General features: G+C 33.9%; 2 protein-coding genes across 2 annotated transcripts; one reads left to right on the forward strand and one right to left on the reverse strand.

The window, feature by feature from the left end:
• The first annotated feature begins 3427 nt into the window (after window positions 1–3427).
• Window positions 3428–9473, forward strand: LOC123564564 (uncharacterized). Its single transcript, XM_053543211.1, has 3 exons — window positions 3428–3725; window positions 8122–8220; window positions 8731–9473. The coding sequence occupies exons 1-3, from the start codon at window positions 3431–3433 to the stop codon at window positions 8757–8759; spliced, it is 423 nt and encodes a 140-aa protein (XP_053399186.1). The 5' UTR covers window positions 3428–3430; the 3' UTR covers window positions 8760–9473.
• A 5926-nt stretch (window positions 9474–15399) lies between these two features.
• On the reverse strand, window positions 15400–18213 carry LOC123558897 (uncharacterized). Its single transcript, XM_045350739.2, has 2 exons — window positions 17986–18213; window positions 15400–16702 (listed from the first exon to the last, which is right to left on the reverse strand). The coding sequence occupies exons 1-2, from the start codon at window positions 17995–17997 to the stop codon at window positions 15965–15967; spliced, it is 750 nt and encodes a 249-aa protein (XP_045206674.2). The 5' UTR covers window positions 17998–18213; the 3' UTR covers window positions 15400–15964.
• Window positions 18214–20125: the final 1912 nt, after the last annotated feature.

Raw genomic sequence — 20125 nt, forward strand, 5'->3', positions numbered from 1 at the left:
AGGTTCATTGGTCAAGCTTCATGTATAATACGGTCAATTTCATTGGTCATCATTACGTATTTAAGAGGCCCGCCGGGGTTTTCGCGCCAATTAGTAGTTTCTTTGTCAGAAGTGTCACAAGCAGAAAAGTTTTATAGTAGTAGTTAATCAAATTAAAAAAAAATTATAAAGGATTTTTAACTGGTTGCATTTATAAAACGAAGATAATGTAGTACAAAACAGGAGGAAATTGTGGAGTGTTATTTAGGGAACGAACATTGATGTCCCAAGAACTGTAAGAACTTTTGTTTTAAATTTGTACGTTGTGCAATATCTGTTGAAAAGCACTCAACGATGAATAGTGATAAGTTGAGAAAAGGCACTAGAAAAGATTATAAAGGTTATAACACACTAAATAGCCACCACTATATATTCTATATAAAATGACAAGTTTTCACAATGCTGCAATACACACCTAGACCCATTTTAAATTTCTTTAGCTTACATTTTCTTGTAGATCAACATTAATACTGTAAAAATATCCAAAGAAAAGTAGGGGTCATGTTTGATGCAAGAAAAATATTTCTGGTCAAACGGACACACCGTAATTTTTACACTGAAATGACAATCACAATTTAGGGTAGGGGTGTATGAATAAATTTCACATGTTAAATCAGTTTGGAGTCTTTTTTCAACATGCAAATGCTACCAGTATGTCAAGTATAGGCATGCAATATGATTTCAACCAATATATAGCAATGATTTCAAGGAAAATCCTTCTTACAGCAAAAAAAACTGAGAACTATTTGAATCCGCCATTATGCGACTACCATTTTTTCATAGGTGCTCAGGCTATTTAGTGTCTGTATGCCTATAAGGAAATATGAATTTTTTTTTTCAGCTTTTTTGCTCTCTATGTGAAGTTTCATCTATATTCAGCTTATAAAACAAGTTTCAGCCCAAACAAACCAGTAGTTTTCTCAAAATCACTATTTTTGTACAGCCATCATTTTGTCCAAAGACTGCGGTTTAAGCCATTAAATTTGGCTGAATCACATATAGTCATTAAACGCTGTTTTTTCAAAAAACCCGTAAGATATTACATCAAATATACCACCAGCAAGTGCGGAATAGACAACCACACTGAAAAAAACTGATAATTATGCAACTGTGATAAAATATAGAACAAAATTAGTGTTTAGTGAATTTTTTTTTGTTAAAAAAAAAAGCTTATTTTTCAGTAAAAAATGGGAAAATTGTCTTTTTTTTCATCTCAGATGCAACAATACTGCATATTTTTGCATTCTATAGCTAAAGTCATATCTCATGGCCATGGTATTCAAGTTCTCTCCAACTATTCATGTCAAAATGTAACTAAAAAGGTGTTGATACTGCACACCTGGTCTCTGCTCAAATGGAATGAAATGGTATCTAAGGATATTACTAAAGATCTTCAGATTTCACACCACACAGGTGATGGAGATTCTAAAGGTCATTCTGATGTAGACAAAGGTCAAGGAACTAAAACTGTGCACTTGAAAGATGTGAGGCACCTAGCAAATTCTCTAAAAAGGCAAATTAACCGGGCACCATTTAGTGACAAAATGTTCCGTGGTAAACAGAAGTCTAATCTAAAAACAGATTTGCTCTATCTATTAAATCTAGGTGTGTTTCAGAGCTATCAAGTGCACATAAGAAGTACAAAAGCAATTTGAAAGTAATAAAACACAAAATGCCTAATATAATTTCAGAAATAGTACTATGTTTCAAAGGTTACTGTGGTACCTCATGTTCTAAATACAGCTTGGTTTGTTCTGGCAACTACAGAAAAGCAAAAAAACTATATGCTAGACAATGTCAGGCTTAAAATGACTGATGATGATGAGACTTTACTCATGAAATGTGTTGAAATTCTCCTTGGTCCAGAAAGCATAGAAAAAACTAAATTTTTAACATCTACACAGAAATGTGAAGCAGTGAACAGATCCTACAATGCATGCTTGCCCAAAAATGTTACATTTCTCCGCAACTGCCATGGCCGTATCCATGGCCAGATTCTAAGACTAAATCATGGGCTTGCTGACACTGTTATCCTTAAAGCTAGGGTAAATGGTGTAAAACTGTCACATGGCTCTTCTGTTATCAGACACCTTTTAATAACAGAGTACTACGACAAGTTGCGTAAAACTACTAGGTACATATCGCGAGCAAGACGCAGTCGTTTTGCATCACGCCAGTATAGGTACAAATTACATACAGATTTACACTATTCAAAGGGTCTCACTGACCCCAAGCCTGACTTTTCTAGCACCCCACACCTAAAAGATCATGCTTATGCATAGAGTGTGATATTAGGATGAAATAAAGATGGTTATAAGTAAAATTATTGTGCTGCCTTGTGGCCAGCTGAGCCGGCACTGCACACATATAACAAGTTATATTAACCGCACAAATGTAAATAAGCCTTGTATAAGTTGTGTATATAATAGTGCTATATTTATCAAAAATATTATACAAAAATAGTAAACTACTGTATACCATAGAATACAGTCCTTGAAAGAAAACTCCCTAAACTTATGGCCTGAGCATTGGTCCCCACATTTCTGCTCAAATGTTCCGGGTTCACACAAAGAGAAAAATGGCATATATGCGACACGTGTAGGCCTTCGGTATTTTTAAAATATTTCTAGTGGCCTGACACATAAGTCTGTGCACATAATATTGTTTTCTGACAGTTTCTCCAGGCAGTTTGTGGTTATTTTTCCATAGCTAGGATTTTTATTTACTGTCGTACAACCAAGCCATTTCCGACACCCTTTTTCCCCCACCGGTATAGAATTATCATTTATTTTTTGCTTAATTCTTTCAAAAATCAATTGTCTGGGTTAATGTACAATGTTTACAAATTTTTTTTTATTTGCAGACGACAGAAAAGTTTAGTAATTCTACCGGGTGACAATTCTTATAGGTTATAACACACTAAATAGCCACCACTATATATTCTATATAAAATGACAAGTTTTCACAATGCTGCAATACACACCTAGACCCATTTTAAATTTCTTTAGCTTACATTTTCTTGTAGATCAACATTAATACTGTAAAAATATCCAAAGAAAAGTAGGGGTCATGTTTGATGCAAGAAAAATATTTCTGGTCAAACGGACACACCGTAATTTTTACACTGAAATGACAATCACAATTTAGGGTAGGGGTGTATGAATAAATTTCACATGTTAAATCAGTTTGGAGTCTTTTTTCAACATGCAAATGCTACCAGTATGTCAAGTATAGGCATGCAATATGATTTCAACCAATATATAGCAATGATTTCAAGGAAAATCCTTCTTACAGCAAAAAAAAAACTGAGAACTATTTGAATCCGCCATTATGCGACTACCATTTTTTCATAGGTGCTCAGGCTATTTAGTGTCTGTATGCCTATAAACGTATGCAAGAAGGCACCGCAGAAGACGAGTTGTCGTCTAGCAGTATGCAAATGGCTACCGGCGAAAACGAAGGACGGGCCTTACCGGCTTTTACATCACCAGGAAAAATCGGTTTGATAGAAGAAATTCCTGAAGGTCCAGAAATCGCTTCAGGATATGAATCTGACGATGCGGAGACGATGAAAAAAGAACTAGCGCTATTAGAGCAAGAAGAGAGTAGACTGCGAAAGTTGAACGAGAAGGCAGTGCTACGCCAGAAACTGGAGGAGAAACGAGCGGAAGTGAAGAAATTACAAGGTTTGTCAATTTCTAAACACATTAACGTTCCAGATATCAGTGTCAGCTCCAGTAAATTAACTTTAAACGACTTGAGACAATCTAAACCTCTTAAAAAGATAGTCAAGAAAGAAAATCAGGCCTTAGGCTTAGACGAGACAAGTGAGAGTGACACTGATTCGGACAGTTCAAGTAGTTCGGACAGTACAACATCTAGTGGTGAAGAAGAAACAGAAAGTATGCAAGTGGGTACAGTTAATGTTAAGAAAAATAAGAAAAAGAAAAAACATAAAAAACACTCAAAAAATCTGGTATTGCAATAAAATCATCAGATAAAGTAAAAAATCGGCAAAAATATCCACATTCGCAGTTACGTTATGAGTTTGTCAACCAACACATGTCTTTTCACAGTTTAGATTTGCATTTATTTGTAGCAGGGGAACTTGAAATAATTTCTGACAAAAAGATAAAGACTGAAGAGAAAGCTGGTCGTCTTGCACTTCCTAAAAGAATGATGTATTTACATGCTACACATGATTTTAAGCTGTTAAAATCATATTATGCAGCAGTATTAAGAGAAATAGAGCTAGGAAGTAAGTCATGGGCAGATGATTTTACGTATTTAGAGATTGTTATACTAAATAATAGCTCTTCAGCAAACAAGGGCTTCATACATCAGAGCGCCAGGCTCCAAAAAACTCAAATGTCAGCCGCAAACAAAAGTCCGAAACAATCAATCGAACAAAACGAAGAGGCTCAAGTCTGGTTTTGCTCGCTTTATCAGCGAAATAGATGTAATCACAAAAATGCTCATACTACAGTAGTTAAAGGTAAACTTAAGTATGCTCAGCATATTTGTGCTACATGCTGGCAAAAGAACAAGGTTAAATTACAACATCCTGAAAGCTCCACATCTTGCCCACATACTTTAGCCTGACTTGGTCAATTAGATATACAAATGACAAAGGGGGATAGTGTAGTAGACATTTTCTTACCAAAATATTGCGTACAAAGAGAAAAACAGAAAGTTGTATTAAATAACATAGAGTCTCATATATGCAATCATGCGCAATCTTGTCAAATTTGCAGTGAAATAAAACATTGCAAATCCTTTGCACAAGTAAAGGAAAAAATCAGGTTACACGAGACAGTAAAAAAATCTGGAAAATATAATTTCGAAAAATGTCGAATCAGGGTAAATGAACGTATTAATACTAACTATATGCGCACTATGTTGAAGTTATTCAATTATTCTGATTTGATAGTTTGTGATTTCCTAGAGTTTGGTTTTCCTTTAGGCTTCTCAGGGAATGAAAATTCTTTTTCGCCAACCAAAAATATTTGGAAGTACAAGAATTATAAAGGGGCAAATGAATTTCCAAATGAAATACAAAAATATTTGGTTAAAGAAGCTGAGGCTTCAGCTATAATAGGACCATTTAAAGATAATCCATTTTCAAACAATTTGCTTATTTCGCCATTGAACACAGTACCAAAAAAATCAATGGAAAGAAGAATTGTATTGGATTTGAGTAGTAGTACATCAAATGCAGTGAATGAATTTATTGACAAAGACTGGTATCTTGGTGAACCCGTCTCGCTATTATATCCAAAAATTGATGATTTTGTTAGCATGATTATTGCCAAAGGTCAGGGGTCATTGATGTATAAAAAAGATTTAAAACGAGCATACAGACAAATCAGCATTTGTCCGTCACAATACAATTTAGTATCCTTTGTATGGAAAAAACATGTATTTTGTGATACAGTTCTTTCAATGGGTTTACGGAGTGCTGCAGCTATTTGTCAGAGAGTAACTAATGCAGTATCTTTCATGTTATTTAACTTAGGAATAGCAGTACTAAACTATTTAGACGATTTTGCTGGTGTAGAGAAACCAAACTTGGCTCAAGCAGCTTATTTAACTCTTGGGAAAGTTCTTGTACAGTGTGGTATTGAGGAGTCCTTAGACAAAAGTTGCCCTCCTTCAAATGTAATGTCATTTTTAGGTGTTTTGTTTAATACACTGAAGATGACTATGGAAATAACCCCAGAACGTCTGCAAGAAATTATGCAGTTGGTTACGGCTTGGTCAGACAAATCGAAAGCATCATTAAAAGAAATACAGTCATTGTTAGGAAAGCTAAATTTTATAGGAGCTTGTGTCAAATCTAGTAGGGTGTTTATAAGTAGAATGTTAAACTGGTTGAGAGAATTGCATGGATCGGAAAAAAGTAGTTCACATGATATTCCAGTTGAAGTTAGGAAAGACTTGTTGTGGTGGAATTGTTTTTTACCATTATATAACGGTGTCTCCTTGATGTCTTTAGGCTCCTGGTCTGAACCTGATGCAGTCTTTTCATCAGATTCTTGTTTAGAAGCATGTGGGGGTTCTGGAAAGGTCACTTTTTTCACAAACGTTTCCCTGAGCACATTTTGCAGAGAAATTTGCATATTAGCAGTTTAGAAATGTTATCTCTGGTAGTTTGTATACATTTATGGGGAAAATATTTCAAGCATAACAAAATGCTTGTGCTTTGTGATAATCAGTCAGTGTGTATTACTTTAAATACAGGGAAAGCACGTTGCCCTTTCTTACAATCTTGCCTTAGAGAAATATGTTTTTGTGCAGCTATTAATGAATTTGAAATTAAAGCTCAGTTTTTACCATCTCAGGAAAATCGCATTGCAGACCATTTATCTAGATGGCATTTAGACCAAATGCATGAGGAGCAATTCAGACAGTTGACTCAAGGCTTTGATTTGTTAGAATGGGAAGTCTATGAGTCAGACTTCAAATTTTTGAATGACTGGTAACTCCGTCTTACCTATCATGGGTGTTTTATCTTGACAGATGAGAAGTTCAGTTTCTGTGATTTTAACCTGTTTTTAGTTTTATTTTGTTTGTCGATTGTATGATTGATGTATATTTTCAGAATCTCAGCTGACTGTTCTGAAGAAAGATTTAAAAGATACAAACAAAAGGGCTTATGCCGAGGGTTCAAGAAGGAACCTTAAAATTCAATGGGAATCATTTATGTTGTTCTGTACTTATTTCAGTCTGAATTATTTACCAGCCAGTACAACTACACTTCAACTTTACACACAGTTTCTCAGTAGATCTTTTAAATCTACTGATAGTATTAAGAATTATATCAGTGGAGTCAGAACTATACACTTGTTATTAGGGTACAGTGTTGATCACTTAAATTCCTTTTTAATAAATTTGTCGTTAAAAGGCATAGCAAAGTTTAATCTGCATATGGTCAAAAGGGCTGAACCAATGACTCCAGATATTTTAGAAAAAATTTACACGGTTTTAGATTTTTCTTGTACAGATAATCTGGTTTACTGGTGTTTATTCTTGTTTGCATTTTTTCTTATGACAAGAAAATCAAACTTGGTCCCTACTCATACAAAAGATTTAATTAAACCTAAATTTCTTTTAAGAAAAGATGTGGAAAGATCTGGATTGAATTTAATAGTCCATATGAAATGGACAAAGACCATTCAAGCGGGTGAAAGAGAATTGTTGACTCCTTTAACTGTCATACCAGATTCAGTCTTGTGCCCAGTTAAGGCATTCAATGAAATGGTTGAAAAAATACCAGCCTCAGGTGGGTCTCCACTTTTCATTTTAAGGTCAGGCAAAGTTGTTTCCTACAATTTATTTCTATCAAAGTTAAGGTCTGTAATTAAGGATATTGGGTTAGATCCAAAACAGTTTTCAACTCATTCCTTTAGAAGAGGTTTAGCAACTCTAGCCTTCAGACTTGACATTCCAGCAGATCTCATTCAGCTTATGGGAGACTGGCGTTCTGATGCGTATAAGAATTACATTCAATATTCTCTTTGTGACAAAGTTAAAGTTTCACAGTTTATAAGTCAGAATATTAAGAAGCATCATAAATAGGAAATAATTTAGTTAAAAGCAGTATGTGATCTGACATCAGAAAATTATTATATGGAATTTCCGTCTTACAGAGGAAATGTTCTGGTGATCAGTTGAAAGTGTTAACCTATTTTACATTATGTCCGCATAAAGTGTGTTTGACACATTGGGTAATTTAAATATAAAGAATTTGATAAATAACTTTTCATGATAGCCTAGAGAAAATTGCTCTGCTACTTACATTTTCTTACAATCTGTTTCTTATGTTCAACTTGTGGGGAATTTCTGTCTTAACAGAGGAAATTTTCTGTGGTCAGTTGGATGTTTTAACCTTCTGCGCAGAGTTTTCCTCGTTAGATGATTATAAGTAAATGAGGATTGTTAAAGATAGATTCATTAACATTTGAAAGTAGGTAGTAAAATTTTGCTGAATAGTTTATCATACTCATTATTGTGTTATATATGAATAATCTTATGTACATATTCATATTATACTTTTACTAAAATATACCTTTCTCATTGCAGATGTTGTTCGAAGAGTCGTTATATTAGGAGATTCAATTGTAAAGTTTTTACCACCGATCGAGGGAGTTACTGTGCAGTCCTTTCCAGGAGCTACAGTTGGTAAATTGTCATTCCTGGTTAGCAAAAAGAGAGTTAATTTGTATGATAAACATTTTATCATTTTACACGTGGGTACCAATAATATCAGTAACCAGGATTCACTGGCTTCTATGTCTTCCGATTTCTCAAATCTGATTGCCGCAATTAGAACTGAGAATCCTTCTATTCGTATAATAGTATCTTCAGTACTTCCTCGTCCGGTGGATCATGAGATAACAGAAAGTTGTATAAAAGAATTAAACCGCTTTTGTGAAGATATTCTAGCTGCTGATCTAGACTTTAAGTTTATTCGCTCATACAGACCGTTTTGTTTTAAAGGTTCTGTGAAACGTTACTTGTTCGCTAAATTAGACGGAGGCCTTCATTTAAATTCTGAAGGTGCAAATCGGTTAAGACATTTCTTTTTAAGAGTTATTTCGACTCTTTCATAAAATCAGCAGTCTAAAACTAATACAATATTTGCAATCCTTAACTACAACATATTTGAAATCTTTTTGGTCTCAATTGTAGATTTCACAGTCTCAAGTCATTGTTATTAAGGTAAAGAAGAACTGTTTCTTAAGTTATTGTTTTGCTTTTGCTTTGTTTTATTGGCTGTTATTTGGCGGGTGTTAATGGAATTTGGACAGTTTAGTTAAACACTTGAACTTTACCTTACAAATGGATTTCATTTCCATAAGTTGAACTTGTGATTATTACTAAGTAAGCAGTTGTAGCTTATTTATAATCTGTCTTTGTTTATTGAATCATTTGATCAAATATATTTTGAATTGTGACACATCTTAAGATCATTAAATTTATTAATATCTTTGGTATTGTTGTTTCTGAGTAGTAGTTTTAAGCCAGGAGTTAATTGGACTATTTTAATAGTATATTAAAATATTTAATTAATGACGACAGCGCCTTGTATTTAGTTCGTCCATACCTTCTAATTTATTTCTTTCATCGAGGTTCATTGGTCAAGCTTCATGTATAATACGGTCAATTTCATTGGTCATCATTACGTATTTAAGAGGCCCGCCGGGGTTTTCGCGCCAATTAGTAGTTTCTTTGTCAGAAGTGTCACAAGCAGAAAAGTTTTACCCACCCACCCGCCCAATAATAGTTGTCAATAACAGCTTTATTTGTTTTACCAAAAATGTGCTTTGCTTATGTATTGTTTCATATGAAATATGCTTTGCTTATATTTGTTTCAGTTATTTGCATTTTGAATTTTGTTATGTACATTTCTATAGTCATGCTGAATTCAAGTATTTATTTCAAATTTATCCGTGCAAGCCTAATTTCCTTAAGCTTTCTTTAAAGTTAAATCAGGTGTTATTTTTAAAATTGTAATGACTATAGAAGTGTTCCTGTTCCGCATGTCATTTGTTATTTCCATTTATTTTGTTACTTTGTCTTGTCATTACCTTTTTGTGATGTAATAACATTTTTTTCCCTACTTTGTTTGCATAACATGTGTGTATATACAATTTATTTATATGTATATAGATAGTTTATAGTGAATCTCGCGCATGTGAAATTATTGGAATGTATGTTAATCATTGATTCATGAGATATTACATTACCACCGTGTTGTATGACTTTGCTAATTAATGATTATCAAATGTTATATTGTGAAGTGGACCTTCAATAAAACGTTCTCGGATACAATAGAGAGGTTGGACTGTCTATGACAGCTAATTAGTGATTACCGCGTGTGATAATGTGAAGTGATCCATATATATATATATATATATATATATATATATAGTTAAACATTCTAACTCCGAAGATACATGTGTGATAAGGACTGTATATAATGACATTTATGATAATGTGTAGTGATCAGTAGTTAAACATTCGCAGATGCATTTGTGATTAGAACTGTATATAATGACATTTGGCGGGTGTTAATGGAATTTGGACAGTTTAGTTAAACACTTGAACTTTACCTTACAAATGGATTTCATTTCCATAAGTTGAACTTGTGATTATTACTAAGTAAGCAGTTGTAGCTTATTTATAATCTGTCTTTGTTTATTGAATCATTTGATCAAATATATTTTGAATTGTGACACATCTTAAGATCATTAAATTTATTAATATCTTTGGTATTGTTGTTTCTGAGTAGTAGTTTTAAGCCAGGAGTTAATTAGCCTTGAAAAATATATTTTTTCCCGATTTCTCAACCAGCATTTTATTAACTGTTAACACTGTATTATAATTTTGTTACAGAAATTTCCTCCTAGACAGCGTATGGTTGTAATATTTCACATGGTCAGGATTATTACAAAATAAGCAATCAGATAGTAGGATTATGAGATAAATTGCAAAACTGTACCTAAATTGTTATAAAACTACAAAGACAATTGGTGAATTTCAATGCACGTTAAATCAATTAATCATATAAATCAGTTTGCTATACAAATAATGTCTATAAGAAACAGGTTCGCTATATTTTTATTACAAACTCAGGTTATAACGAAAACGCACTTGCTTGTCCAGATGAGTTCGCTAAAACCGGAGTTTACTGTTACAGTACTTCAAACACAATATGAAGTAAACAATGATAGTGTATGAAGCCATCTCCGTTGCATGACACTAGTCACAATCCGTGACTCTAGTTACCTCCCCTGATAAACTTTCTCCATCTTAGGCACTAACCTATTATTCTATTTATCTTGTCATTACTTCATTTTCCGATATTTGGCAACTTATTTTACAAAAATAAGTGTGCGACAACCGTTTTAATGACGTCATATTCGTAATGACGTCACTTATATAATGACGTAATCACTGACACTGTAATATAGTTACAAATAAAAAGCGCAATAACTTCTTCGTTTTTGAATAAAAACTCATTATTTGACCACTCAATTTCTTAGTTCGGACATTTCCAACACAATGGTGATGGTTTCAATGCAAAATTTCTTATGACAACAATATCGATCATAAGGTCACATGATCAACTGACCGTATATCACTGGTCACGTGTCAACTGACGGTATATCAAGAAAGATATACGGCACCCTGATATCGGGTCGAAAATACTGCAAGACAGGATAAATATTTAATCCCAATTGAATAGATGATAATGGAACGACATAGTTTTGTACAAACCTCGGCCTGTCCAGTCGTTTGGTGATTATGTATGCTTCGTTCATAGCCTATAATACTATATGCGAACGTTTTGGTCGGTGCGGTTTATATCTTTGCACCGTTATACACGGAATAACAGTTGTGGACTTTCTTCCGACATCAAATTAATTTGTTGAACCTAAATTACAGACATGAAATGAAACTGATTTAATCAATATGACAACCCGTGAGGCTTGCACAGTACACAATGACCAAACAACGGATCGTGATGCAGATTTTACTGAACAGAACGACTAAACCATACAGCATAATGAGTCTTGCGCACTAGACATGAAGAGCGCAACGATTTATGCACAAGACATCACCACAGAGCGTAATGTAGTTTTTACAGGACAAAACGTCCAAACAACAGAACATGGTGAGGCTTGTCCGAATCATAAAGCACAATTAGGTGTCCAAATTAAATAACATGATGTAGTTTCACAGGATATATCGACCAGTATAGCAAAAAACAGGCTTCCGCAAGACCTAAGGACCAAACCACTGAGCATAACACAGGTATGCAGGACATAAGGACCAAATCACATAGAATAATGAGGTTTACAGGTATCACAACATACTTACCTCAGAGCATAATGCAGCTTTTAGGGTTAGTACAAATCTTCTTCAGAGCGTAATAAGGATTGCAGGGGTCTAGATGGGCACCAAACTGCTCTTCTCGCAGACAGATGTATTTCCTCCCATGATCGTGTAATTGTACTTGATATTTCTAAATCATCTCCTATGCCAAAAGACTCATCATCACCTTTACATCTGTTTAAGATACTTTCTTTCATGTATAGCTGTCTCATTGGCAGAGCACCTATGTATTTAACACATTTGCTTATAGGGTAGGTTCCTAGTGAACAAGGTTTGAGATCGTCAGAAAATTCTGAATGTCGTTATGTTGTTCCATACAACAAGTGCAAAACATTTAATGATAGAAGTTTCTGTACTATTGGTCCAAAACTGTTGAATGAACTGCCGTTAGAACTACATGAAAGTAAATAACTAATAGCAGTATTATGTACAACGCCATTGAATATGTCAATGTATAGACGTCTAATCAAAATAATCAGTTTCAGTTTAGATTATAGAAATTATGGAAACACAAGTTCTACACACAGAGATACCTATATACAGAGATACGCTTCATCGAAATAGTTGTATAACCATATGAATTCCTATAAAATCATTTAGGACGGAACATGTTGTGTTACTTGACAGGTCCATTCGTAATACATTTGTGTTGCTTGTGACCCCTCGCGCAAATGATCATACACGTTCGCCAGAGACTTACAGAATATTTTAGTTTGAGCAGGATATAGAGCTAGGAATACTGTTCTTATCAAAAGCATAGTAAACGCGTGTTCACATCGTTGCGGATAACACTCTAAGGGCGTTATTGATAAATTAATCTGTTGGCAACAAAGGAAGAACTATAAAGGATATGAATGGAGAAAAAGCTGTATTGGAAAGACAATTTATCAGATCAGTTAATGACGTGCAATTAATGTTGTTAAAATGAACGCTACTATCAAGGAAAATTTCAGAGCAATATGTCCTGATATAACTTCATTTATAATAAAAAAATCTCTCTTCCTTTTTTTTTTTTGGTACCGGAATCTATATCACCAAAGCACTTGTGCCATTTAAACGTTTACGTACTTTCTGAATTTAAAAATTTGTGAAAAATTGCACAGATGGTTACGTGGATGGCAAGTGCCATTGTTAATATTTCAAAACGTTTTAAAAATCTCATGCTGCAGTATTGATATAAAGATCAAAGACCTGTTATAAAAGCTTTAACATTAAAGTTTCACTGTGGCCTTCAGTCGGGTCGGCTGTTTGAACAGGGAACACGACTGTCAGAGGTTAGAGCAATTCATGTGTTTGATTCAATAAATCAACCAAATCTTAATAAAACTGTTTTAAGCACCATGTGCAATAAAAAGGAAGATATATACCTAGGCCAGTTTGCTCACTATTTGTTTGAAACATCTTCTTCTCGTCCACATTGTGGCGTTCAACAACTTTGCCATTGTACTTTGTTTTTAATTCTTTTTTCTTTCTTTTTTGCATTAATAATGAATATAGAAAATGAATGAATTTATTGTTAAAAATGTTAAAAAATACCTGTTATTCTTGCATTTGTTTAAATGTGCTATGCATATAGGGAAATAAAAAAGTGTCAAGCATATTAAATACGAGCATTGACACCCGAAGGCGGTGCTCGTGTTAAATAGGACAGAAATGACACTGGGTGGTATATAATGGTACATATCATATAAAAGCAAAATATGTACAGTGTTTAAAATTTCAATTCCATGCACATGTAACGTCTACTTATGATCTCAGGATTAAAAGTATAGGTTTAAAGATTGTTGACATGTGTTCTGCATTTTTAGTGTAATCGACCTAAGCCATTGGTGTCTATCCAAGGGAGATAACTCAATTTTGCTTCACTCAGTTCATATTACAAGTTGTCTCTCTTAAACATGCTACATGTGATCTGATAACGCATTAACCTACAGCAAAAACACGAATTATAAAAAGTATGATATCAGATATACATCCGTATGAATTTTGTGTCTGCTGTTACAAAGTATGAACTGTAAATAATAAAATTTTATTTCAATGACAGGCTCAAAAGCTCTGATCATTGTAGTCATATCATAACGGACAGAATAGAAGTCCAGTTGCCTGTTACTGTATAATTTTGATTTTATAAACCTCTTGTTGACGGTCTGGTAGGATTTCCAAAAGTAAAAAAAGAGAAAATCGAGGCATGGTCTATAGACGTTAGGCCAGAGATACATGACCCTCATATTTTTTGTTGAGTGTAAGCATTTCTATGCATTTAAAAAAAGATAAGTTCAAAAATGTTTTAAAATGGGAGTTTATATCTATCTATATTATTCATTCATATGTTTGTATGTTTCTATATATGTCAGTATGCAATTTGAAATAAATAGGGTTACCTAAATACCTAAATTGGGGCCTGAAAAAAAAATTCAATCGGATCATTATTTCAATCGATAAAAGATATGAGCCGCGCCATGAGAAAACCGACATAGTGGGTTTGCGACCAGCATGGATCCAGACCAGCCTGCGCATCCGCGCAGTCTGGTCAGGATCCATGCTGTTCGCTTTCAAAGCCTATTGGAATAAGAGAAACTGTAAAGCGAACAGCATAGATCCTGACCAGACTGCGCAGATGCGCAGGCTGGTCTGGATCCATGCTGGTCGCAAACCCACTAAGTTGGTTTTCCCATGGCACGGCTCAATTATAATGGTATAAAAAGTTAGAAAACTGGAGATTAGAGGCAGGCATTTCAATGCTCTTTGCATCACTGCCGCCTAACTGATTCAGGCTTTTATTGGATACCAATCTAAAAGAGTAGATTCTTAGATTTAAAACTTTAACCACAAAATTCATCTTTATTCAGTCTGCTTGAAATTGAATTATTTAGAAAATGTAATTTCATTGTTTACATAATGTAAGAATGAAATCTAACATTGTATTATTTCATCATCAGAAGAGGGCGGCTGCTCTCATAGTAATATATTTCATCTTTAAAAAGGCCTGCAATATTAACATATATAATAAACGGAATAAAGTGAAAACAATTTTTTGTTTCAGACAATTCACTCAAGAGCAACTAAATTTGCTTTGAGTTTAGAACCGTTGAAACTATATTTCAATTGAATGTGTTACGGCCGTCAGTTAATCAGTTTTCCTGGGTACTGTACAGGTACTAACTTATTCTTCGCAATTAAATGACAACTTCCCCTCATGAATCAGAGTTGGAGGACGAATGATTTCAGGCACAATATCTTTTATCAACCGTCATAGAGAACATACGCCTCGCCAGGAGAACAAACTCACGACCCTGCGATACGTCGATTTGCGCTCTCCCTATTGAGGTAAGCGGGCGGACAAAGAGCAACTAAAACGATATCATTACATTCAAAGTATATATTTCTCAACAACATTTATTTACAATCAATTGTTTAAGATAATTTTTTCTACATAGTTTGATAATATTATAACTAAATGATCCAGTCCGACCTGGCATCATTCTTATGTATTTGTTATTGCGACCATACCGCTTTTAAGAGATCTTTCTACAAGGCCAATAAAGGGGTCAAATGTAACTTCACTGATAAGTACTAGGTTTTCTACATGTTTTAATTATGCGGGAAACGAATGCTTGTCTGTCCCTTTTTTGTCACTTCTTTTATTAAAACACTGCTGTTCTTGCCCATTATTCTTTGCAAGCCGTTATGTTTAAAATGGACCATTTCAAAACTTGTTATTTGATTGTATGTTTGTTTTTTGCACTCATATTGTTACGAAGTAAATTTAAAATGATATGAAATCTTTACAATGTAGATTAACTCGATAGTTAACGCTGTATCTTAATTAGAGATGAACATCAAGGTAGTCCTTTTTAAAGTACATTGCGGTACAATTTCACTTATTATATCATTATAAATATACACTATACATCTTAAGCTTTTCAAGCAGAGGATAACGCCATTCAAGCAAGGTACGTTTTTAACTTTGCTTATGTAATAAAACTGTTTCTACATATACTATTGTTATTAGCAGGTAAAGAATCTAAAGATGCGCTGAAGTAATGGTCACACTTTCCCGTGGAGAGCAACGTCCGGTCCTATCAACTTTGGCATACATCTCCTCCGCGTTCAGTTGTCTCGGTTCCGTTCCTCTTTCACTTCCGGTGCTACCTGCGTTAACTGCGTACTCATAGGAAGTGTGGTGGCCTTTTGAACTTGGAGAGTAGTAATCAAGATTCGACAAAGCATCTTCCCTTTTTGACTTCTTTTTGCGGTACCTGCAGACGACACATATAATAATCACTATGACAACAGCTGCGCCTGCGCTAACACAGCCAATCAAAAGGTTTCTTTGAAACGTTTCAAGCTGCCTCTTATATAATGGCCCGTCCTCATTTAAGGCAACACGAATTACACTAGCAGTGTAATAGATATTCTCCCATATCATAACACAGTGATACACACCAAAGTCCGGATCGTCAATACTGTCTATCCGTAGGCTAAACGTGTAAGGATCAGTAGCCTCGATATGATATCTGTCACTTCCGGCAAAGTTATCGGCTAGAACTGTGGTATTTGGAAGAATCCAATATTTCTTGAAAGGTACATTAATGCCGGGGTAAGTCAGGTTATGGAGTGTGAAATTGCACGGTAGCGAAACATTGGTGTAGTACTCCGCTTCAAAGCTCTCTCGTGCACCCTCAGCCGTGCAGCAGTGTACTGTTGTAACTGTCAAAATTAGACAGGTAGCCCAGCTTAAGTATGGTGCTCTACACATGAACTGAAAGTATATGTAACCTAGCAAAATAAACTATTGATTATATTACATAGCATATGAATATCTTTCGTTAAATGGTAATATACAATTTGAGCTACAAAACAGTAAACTTATATTTTCGTGAGTTAAGTAGCAACTACTAAATGAGTTAACAACGTCTTAAATACAAAATTTATGTTAGTCAGGTGGTTAAGTGGTGTTGTATAATTAACAGACCATTGCTTTTTATCACAATGTCATATATATCAAATTATATAGAAGAAGTATGAAAGACTTTCACACGGTGATTGTATTAGGAAACAAATTTTGACAAACGCCTCTCAGTTTATATCTATTGTCCATTGTCTATTTTGTAGAGAACATCAAACTTCTTGTATACACAAATATTTTGAATATTTTTCGTTATGTTTACAGTTAATGCTATTTCTTCTAACTTCGCCTGACGTTTTCTCTTCCACCCCTCCCCGCCCCCGCCCCGCCCACAACGAAACCGCGATATTGTGTTGCTCGTTATGACAATGTCTCCTCTCAACTTAACCAGAACTAAAGAACAATATTTTGCTGTTTTTTCCCCTTTTTTTCTTTTTCGTTTTCCTCCCTTTTTGCTGTTTCGTTGTCTAGTTCTGTCCTCTAGCGCGACAGAACGAAAGAACGACACCTATGTACATGCGAAAACTGTGCCTTTTCATTCAGTTGTTGTTGCGTAGACGGCAGAACGACAAAACGAGACAACGAAAAAACAACAGCAAAATATCGAACCGCTGCCGTCATTTCGGGCACTTCCTTCTTTACAACAGGAAGAAACAGGCAAATATCAGTCAGCATTCTTTGATACCAATGTTTATTCAAACACACGTTATTGAACAAATCAAATATGCGTATTTAATGATAAACAATAAACGCAAACTCGTAAGTGCTTCCTTATTCTTAATTAGTAATACACATTTTTTCACTGAATAGCGACATGCTCAAAAAATTACGTCAAGAAATCAAAGTGGTGAAATTAAATATAAATTGTTATCATTAATAAATAATATTAGCTTAATAGTTTTGCTTAAAGATGTTACATCTTCAAACTGACTTCTACTAGACTGACGGAGTAAAGACCTTATCTATTATACATTTTACGCAGGTGTTCTTAATCAAGAAATGTTCCTATTTATCTACTCATGCATATCATAATGCTAATTATAAAACAAAAGGTAAGCAGTCTGCCGGTGCGTTATCATTCGATATAATTATTATATTTAAATAAAAAACTTAAAAAATATGAACACTTTACTTACCTTATATGCCATATTTTGTCCGAATTTTTCTTACTGTTCGATTACAGTGACATTAAGGGCTGGACTTCTTCATGTATGACGGATTGATTCTGACAAAGTAAATGACGCACCTATTTACATTCTGATGTTTATATTTGAAAGATACAAGTCTTTCAATCTTATATGTTTGCTCAAAGAATATTTAAACAATAGCAGTATATACATATTTGAAATAGATACTTCAAGAATATACGACAAATATGTGAAACCTTTAATCTTAGCCACAAGAACCGAAATTACGAAACACAAAAGAATGTTTATATTTAATGCGAATTTTTCTCTGACGCGTAGAAGCTTGTTTGTATTTATATCACGAACTTTATTTTCTTGTTTTCAAGAACGTCTATTGTTAATGAATAAAGATAGTTCAATGAACTCTGATTACACATGTAGATTACACCTAAAGTCTACATCAGTTTTCGGCTTTAAAGTGGCAAATTTTCTATTACGTCTATCATTTGCTGATTTTTATGATATGTAATTAATGTTCGCATTTAAACCAAACACTAATAATTAAAAAAAGGGAAAGAAAAAAGAAAAAAAAGCTCTTCAATAATGCATCGTGTACAATTTAACAACGAATTGTACAGTTTGAAGACTTTCCGTTCAGAAGGTCATACGCGTACGAACAAAAGTCCCATTCGTTTTCTACACACATGTATATCCGATATTTGTCATGCTTAGCATCCGCGACTGGAGATATATATTTTTTATTTCATAAGAATAAATAGACACTCTTCATATCTTTCATAGATTTATTTTTAAATGTTTGATTCCATGCCAAGTTGTCAGATTTCTAAATTATTGAGCAAAAGCGTACAGATCTCAAATATAGATGAATGTATTACTTGTACAATAGCAGCATTCGGCGAGTTATCTTCCCAAATGATTTAACAGGTGTCGCTCCGGGCGAATAGGTCCTATCATGCGGTGTACTCTCGGCTTTTATCATAGTGTTGAAAAAAAAATTAATTATTTAAAAAGATAGAATCATGTAATTTATCAATATCATCTATTTAGATAGCTGTTTCTTCTGTTTCTAACATGAAATTTATAGCCTCACTTCAAAATGCTGGCCAGTAATATATAACTGAAATAGTGTCGTAGCATTTATTGTTAAGCGAGTCACATTTCTATTTAATTTGTGAGCAAAGCGGGGTTAGCTAATTTAGCTAGTTGAAAATATTGCTTTTACCCCTATATGGATGCTTTGTTTCACATAGACAATGATTTCTCTGGATGTATTAAGTTTGCATAAAATTTCCTATCCACTGGCTGCATACTGATTGTTATCATAAAAATGTGCATGCCATGTGTCCTGTTAACTCTAGGGGGTTAAAGAATATGTCCTTGAAGCAGACTTAACACTTCCTGCTCCCACGTTGGTGTTACATATTGGACAGTCTGATGTTAAGGTAATGTGTATAATAAGGTTTCTTAATACTTTTAACACTGATTTGACATAATGTCTAATAGGTTTCACATTTGTTTTTTGTTTTTTTATTATTATTATTTCCAAAGCTCTACAAATTTGTGGTCTGTATATTAAAAATCCTCCGGGGGTTTTTATAATATGTAAAAATTCTATTTTCACATTCTTATGATATTTCTACTTCGTTTTCTATAGTTAAGAAACAAACGTGTCAGTTTTTTATTTTTATTTTTTTTTTTGTTGTTGTTGTTGATTAAAAACATTTCAACTAGTTGTTGGGGTGTGATATCAAGAGGCGATGCATTAGGCCCGACAAAAATTTGAGATTGAACCAATGACCATTTTAATGGAAGTTTGTATTTCACTTTATGTGGGCAAGTTGCTGTGAATTTGAATTGACTGAAAATTAAAGAGGCAGCACCATAAAATTAAAATTAACACGAGATATGTTAATTTGTCAATAGAGATTATTTATGCCTCATGGATGATATTTTCATAAAATATATGAGAAAACAGCTGTAATAATTAACTGGGCTGATGGAAATTTGAAGGGACATCTTTTCACAAGGGCATATATCTTAACGTTTTACAGTAATCATTATTATAATTTCTGTATTATTCAAGACCTCATTGCATTAAGCTGAGTATGCAGATCTTTCCGATTAAATT

Source organism: Mercenaria mercenaria, chromosome 5, assembly GCF_021730395.1.
Source record: "Mercenaria mercenaria strain notata chromosome 5, MADL_Memer_1, whole genome shotgun sequence".
Taxonomy (NCBI): domain Eukaryota; kingdom Metazoa; phylum Mollusca; class Bivalvia; order Venerida; family Veneridae; genus Mercenaria; species Mercenaria mercenaria.

Coding starts and splice junctions, on each gene's coding strand:
- LOC123564564 (XM_053543211.1), top strand. CDS start 3,431: ATGCAAGAAGGCACCGCAGAAGACGAGTTGTCGTCTAGCAGTATGCAA. Junction 3,726..8,121: donor GGAAGTGAAGAAATTACAAG/GTTTGTCAATTT, acceptor TTCTCATTGCAG/ATGTTGTTCGAAGAGTCGTT. Junction 8,221..8,730: donor CTTTCCAGGAGCTACAGTTG/GTAAATTGTCAT, acceptor TCTCAATTGTAG/ATTTCACAGTCTCAAGTCAT.